The 5,665-nt window shown below is 36.3% G+C and overlaps 1 protein-coding gene across 1 annotated transcript; it reads right to left on the bottom strand.

Moving 5' to 3' along the window:
- Nucleotides 1-325: 325 nt before the first annotated feature.
- On the bottom strand, nt 326-3,534 carry LOC132278017 (AP2-like ethylene-responsive transcription factor AIL5). The gene is made up of 9 exons (XM_059779851.1): nt 3,429-3,534; nt 2,962-3,307; nt 2,770-2,852; nt 2,420-2,428; nt 2,088-2,176; nt 1,917-1,990; nt 1,735-1,785; nt 1,524-1,600; nt 326-1,401 (listed from the first exon to the last, which is right to left on the bottom strand). Exons 1-9 carry the CDS (start codon nt 3,532-3,534, stop codon nt 689-691), a joined length of 1,548 nt encoding a protein of 515 aa, XP_059635834.1. The 3' UTR covers nt 326-688.
- Nucleotides 3,535-5,665: the final 2,131 nt, after the last annotated feature.

Below are 5,665 nucleotides of genomic sequence, written 5' to 3'. Positions count from 1 at the left end.
TGTATACTACATGCATTACAAGGATAAATTACACACATTGTATTATGATCTCTCGAGTGTTTTGTGCATTTCCTTGAATTAAATTTTTTTTTTTAAAAACAAAATACATATAGCTGGATGCATTCATTACATATAAAATATGAGAACACGGCATTCACTGCATGCCACATATATATATATATACACCACAAACAAGAATATATTGCAAGCACACATATATGAAAAAAATTCTCCCCCAAGATTGAGAGAGATTAATTAGAATAGGCAAAAAGAGGGAGAGAAACATAGTCACACAGAGAGAAAAATAGTGGTGAATAAACGATACTATATACAAAACTAAATTACTAACAAGCCGGAAAATTAACATAAATGAAGGATTACAAAAAGAGGAGTCTTTTTTCATTATACCCATATATAAATCATGTCAGTAGAGTAAGAAAAAGAAAAGACAGAAAAAGAGCATAGTCCTTAGCAAAGAACTTCAGTTAGTAGTACTACTACTCTTTGTCAGCTTTGATCCTGTCAAATAATTCCTCTGTCCCATCTCAAAATTCAATTTGACCCACCACCCAACTTGTGAATAAAGTAAATCAAGCAATTTACCACATTAATTTTACTGTTGTGCCCCTCTTCCCATATGCACATATTCCCTCACATGCACACAATTCTTTTTCTTCTCCTCCTGACCTCATTCCACCCCAAAAATTGGTGTCTGAAACACTGATAGATTGGGTTTGGCCGATTGGAAGGTATGCAGTGGCGGAACAACCCAATCACCAAAACTAGTCCTATTATCATAACTAGTGTTTAGGGTAGTAATTATAGGGGTAGCAAAACTTGTAGGGTTGTTGCTTTGTTGCTCAAGGTAATTATAATTACCACTATCAATCAACCCAACAATATTGTTACTGTTGTTACTCCCATTGATCACTGTTGAAGCTAGAGAGAAATCCATGCTGAAAGGTGCTGTACTCTGGTAGTGTGTACCATTGGTGGAAGCTTGGTAGAGAGTGGTTGAAGTTGCGCTTAGGGTTTTGGTATTGTTCAGAGAATGTGGTTTCTGATACCCTAGGATGGACCAGTAATCTACTGTTGATGTGTCTTGTTTGATGGGCAGTGCAAAGCTCAGTGTAGAGGCTGCAGGTTGTGATGCAAATGTTACCACTGATGAAGCAGAAGAGAGATCCCGGTCGTCCGATCGGCCTCCGTTGTTGATGCTCTTGTTGTCGGAAGCGGAATCGGATGAAGTTTTGGACTTGCCGGCAATTCCTCCGATGGGCAGATTGCTGCTGGCAATGCTTTTCACATCGTATCGGCTCATGTCGAAGTTGGTCACGGCGTTTAGGCCTCGGAACTTGATAGCGGCAATGTCGTAGGCCTCTGCAGCTTCTTCTTGTGTGCCTGTTTTACACAACTCATAAATTCTTATCCGTACAGAAATGTAGATCCATATTTCAGCATAAATTGATATTTGTATTCTTTCTTTTTTCTTTGATAAATAAAACCATAAAAAAGGGACTCACTGAATGTTCCAAGGTAGAGATCTTTGTTTCCTGCAACTCTTCCTATTCTTGCTTGCCAACGACCATGTTGATGGTGCCTGAAAATAATTAAGCATTCACAATGAATATTAATGTAATGTATTGTTAGATTCAATGTATTAAGTTTATAAATAAATATTCATGAAGTGTGAAAAGTGAATGAGATCAATACACTTAGACAAAATAAACAAACCTTGTGACTCCTCTATAGATAGAGGCTCCTCTAGAAAAGCCACTACTTTTTCTGCATTCAACAAAATAAATGTTAATGACTGAACTCAAAAAATTCTTTAGATATATACAACCACCCACCAACATAAATATACATATTTTTTTCTTCAAAATAAATAAATAAAACATGTAAAAAAGTATGACCTTCGAAGAGAAGCAACAAACTCCTGCCGAGTCATATTCTTCATCTCCACTATTTCCTTCTCATAGTTGCACACCTTTAAAACAAGAAAATATTAGAAACAATTTGCACTACATCAAAACAAAACTAAACATATAAATATACATATACATATACACACACAAGAACCATACCGGAAAATTTGTAGTGGTGGTCGGACCCCAGTACTTAAGGGCTGCAAGATCGTAAGCTCTAGCTGCTTTTTCTTCTTTATCATAGCCACCTATATAGATCACAAGAATATTATACAGTAAAATATGAGAATAATAGATATACACACAAATAAATATATACACACACAGTAAGATATAGAATCCAAGAAGAATCTGAACATGAATGTTTAATTACTATATTGATGGAAGAAGGATCTTTTATAATGTAGTACGAAAAAAATGATGAGTTTGATTAATCTTAGATAAGGAAGTGAATGAAAAGACCACGAATGAATTAAAGTAGTAGTACTCACCCAAATAAACTGAAATTTTGGAATGATGATTTTAGTTCGACCACGCACAGCAATGATTCGCCATGTACATGCCAAACAAGGAATAAAAAACATCAATGCCAACATATTAGGTAGACAATATCAGAATCTTCTCGCTAGCTCATGATATCAGTAATGCACATTATAGCACCATCCACCACGTGAAATCTAACACGCGCCTATGGTTTTCAAAACCAGGAGATCTAAGCCGTTGATTTAGCCAATTTTACTCCCAAAACCACATATCATGGTGCAGGTTAATAAATTATACCCACTAGCGCATTTTAGCAAAAAAAATATAAAAAAAAAAACCCTAATTTCTTTTTTCATACCTTGACGTCCTTTCCGGCTTTGCCCTTCTCTTCTGCAACTATTATCCCACAAATGAGCTTCATATCTGCCTGTCCATCTATGCCTATGAAGTAAAAATACCAAAAGTAAGAGCACTCATCTGTAATTTCAATTGAATCGTCAACAATATCTCCAATCTAACATTTTTGCAGAAGTTATAAGTGGGTGATTACCGGGTGACTCCGCGGTAGATCGAAGTGCGTTGGCCGAAGGATTCAACGGCCTTCTTCGCTGCCGCCGGCTCAGGCGGCGCCACCACCAACTGCTTCTGGGTGTCGGAGATTCCACGCAGGAAGCTTGCAGCTATAGTTTTGAGCTCTGAATCATATATCTCATTAGCTGACACACTCACCGGAGTATCGACTGTGAACTGACACGCATCGGCAGTAGCTCCGGTGGTGGCGGAGTTGGTGCTGCACCCACCACCAAGGAAGTCCTCGAGTTTTGGACCTCCACCGCCGGTAACTATAGACAAGTCTTGGGCACCATCTTCTTCAGACCTATCAAGTACCCCACCACCTGTAGATGAAAAAACATAGCATGCATGTTAGTGTTTGTGCATATATATATATACACACACACACACATATACAAGAGTATATATTGAAGTAGTACTGTTTTAGAGAGAGAAAGTATGTACTGTGGTTTGTGTTGAAAGCTTCAAAGAGGCAGAACTGAGAAGAATCATCAGAGGGCATGTGGTGGTTGGAAAGAGAGAAGCCAAGCCAGTTCTGAGAAGAATCCATGTCGTCGTTGAGCGTGAAAGAGATGGATTCTGTTCTTCGGGAAACAGCGTAGTTTTAGTTTTAGAGAGAGAAAGAGATAGAGAGAGAGATATGGGGGTTTGAACCGATGTAATGAAGGTTAAATGTAAATGAAGAGAGGCTGAGGATGACACAGATATAGAGGTGAGTTTTAGAAAGAGAGAGAGGGGTTGCACGAGCATCGATGCAGTCTCTGTGAAGAGCTAGGGTTATGGTTGAATAATAATTATTAAGTAATACAGTAAATGCAGAGCAAAGCAAGTGGAAGCATTTCATGGGATGACTGGGCGGTCTCTCTCTCTATCTGTCTCCCTCCCCTTGACCGAAGAAAGCAACTATTCTAGAGAGAGAAAGTGCTCTCTAGAGAGAGAGAGGCTAGGAATGAGGTGTTGTTTGTGGGGAAGCAGGAGGGAGGAAAAGGCGACACGATGACCCGTGAGATGGACTTTGAAATCATTTGATTGGTCCCAGCGTTTGACACGTGTCATTTCTTTTTCCATATTAGTAAACAAATAACAGAGTATATAAATTACTCGCGCCTCTTTAGGAGGCTTTAGTCCCAATCCAAAGGTACTCCTTGGCCTGTGATGGAAACCTATATATACGTGCGTGTTTGTGTACAAATGTATCTGTTACTCATACAAAATAATCACTTTCATATTAGTCGTAGATATATATATGTAAGCTGTTGTATTACTGGTACTCTCTGAAGTACACAATAGTTTCCAAAGAAGAGAGTCCCAACTTTTGTACCCTTTTAACATGAGGATGTGACGCAATATGTTACTTCTAATTTGATTGAGGATAATTCTCTATGAACATTTCAATTCATCAACTCGAAGGAATTGGTTCAGTGATAAAATTATTTAGATTTGAGTGTTTACTAACACTAAGGTCTGAGATTCAATTCTCACTAGAATTCGGAAAGAATTTTCGAATACCTCAAATAAATAAAAAAAAATAACATTTTAAATTCATCTTTAATTATTTTTTCCATTTAAAACTTAAACTTACCTATCTTAATAGTAAAAAAATAAAAAAATATAGATTGCATGAGGAAGATACAAAGGGATATTGGAGTAGGGCTTGGCATTTCACTGAGCATCCAAGGCTACTTACAGGAGGATGGAGAGAAGTTTCTGCCTTTTGCAAAGAAAAAAAAATGTTAGATATGCTTAATGGCACCCACGTGCATGGCTGCATGTTTCTTTAAGTAACACGTGTCCCTAAGTATTATGTATATATATTTATATATATGTGTGTATGAGTGTATGTATGTATGTATAAGATTACATATATGTCAGCTAGTGGCTAAGGATTCATGTTGTGTCTGATTGAATTTGTCTCAATATCTACATACATCTCTCGTAAGATCATTGTGGATTCACATGCCAGCTAGTGGCTAAAGGTTTCCATGTTGTGTCTAATTGAATTTGCCACACAGTATCAATATACATCTCTCATAAGATCCTTGTGGATTCACAATAATTGATGGTTCAATCGAAAATCACCACAAATTAATGAATATTAGTGTAGGTAATATGATTTTTTTAATAATAAAAAAATAAGTGATTGAGTGAGTTAGGAAAAATATTGTAATAATTAACATCTATTAACATAATTTTTTTAAATAAAAAAAAAAAAATCATACCTAATTCTTGCATGATCGAGTTATATATTTTAAAATGTCTAGTAATTTTTTTTTGTTTGTTTTTACAAATAATTCATACAATGTTTCTGGAGAGATCTAGTCTTTGTTTTTTTAAAAGGATTTTGCAAGATCTTATTCACCTCAACCAGTGAAAATTATAGGCAAAGTGATTCGCTCCTGAATTAATCTGTTCCTCTAATACATAGAGAGAAACCTCCAGCTCTTAAAAGTATTCTTGTCGAGAGGCATTCTCCCTTCTACTTTTAAAAATAAATAAATAAAAATAAATAAATTAGATCTCACATCATCGTAAGATTAATAATTGAAAATTTTACAAAAAATAGTAAAAGATAACAAAACAAGAATATATCCTCCGAACACGTGAATGTAAGGATGGGCACCCCTAGGGACAGAGTAGCCCATGGCCCATGCTGGCCCCACTAATTTTTTTAAAATTTAAAA

Source organism: Cornus florida, unplaced genomic scaffold (genome assembly GCF_030987335.1).
Source record: "Cornus florida cultivar Cherokee Brave unplaced genomic scaffold, ASM3098733v1 CherokeeBrave_3.0.0_Hap2_Chr10, whole genome shotgun sequence".
NCBI classification, from domain to species: Eukaryota; Viridiplantae; Streptophyta; class Magnoliopsida; order Cornales; family Cornaceae; genus Cornus; species Cornus florida.
This window is presented reverse-complemented; position numbering and strand designations above follow the sequence as displayed.

What these genes read in the sequence shown, in the direction of transcription:
- LOC132278017 (XM_059779851.1), bottom strand. Translation starts at nt 3,534, where the DNA reads ATGGATTCTTCTCAGAACTGGCTTGGCTTCTCTCTTTCCAACCACCAC. An exon ending in AGCTTTCAACACAAACCACA is followed by an intron (nt 3,308 to 3,428) that starts GTACATACTTTC and finishes TTTCATCTACAG; the next exon opens with GTGGTGGGGTACTTGATAGG. An exon ending in TTTGTTGCTTCTCTTCGAAG is followed by an intron (nt 1,786 to 1,916) that starts GTCATACTTTTT and finishes TGTTGAATGCAG; the next exon opens with AAAAAGTAGTGGCTTTTCTA.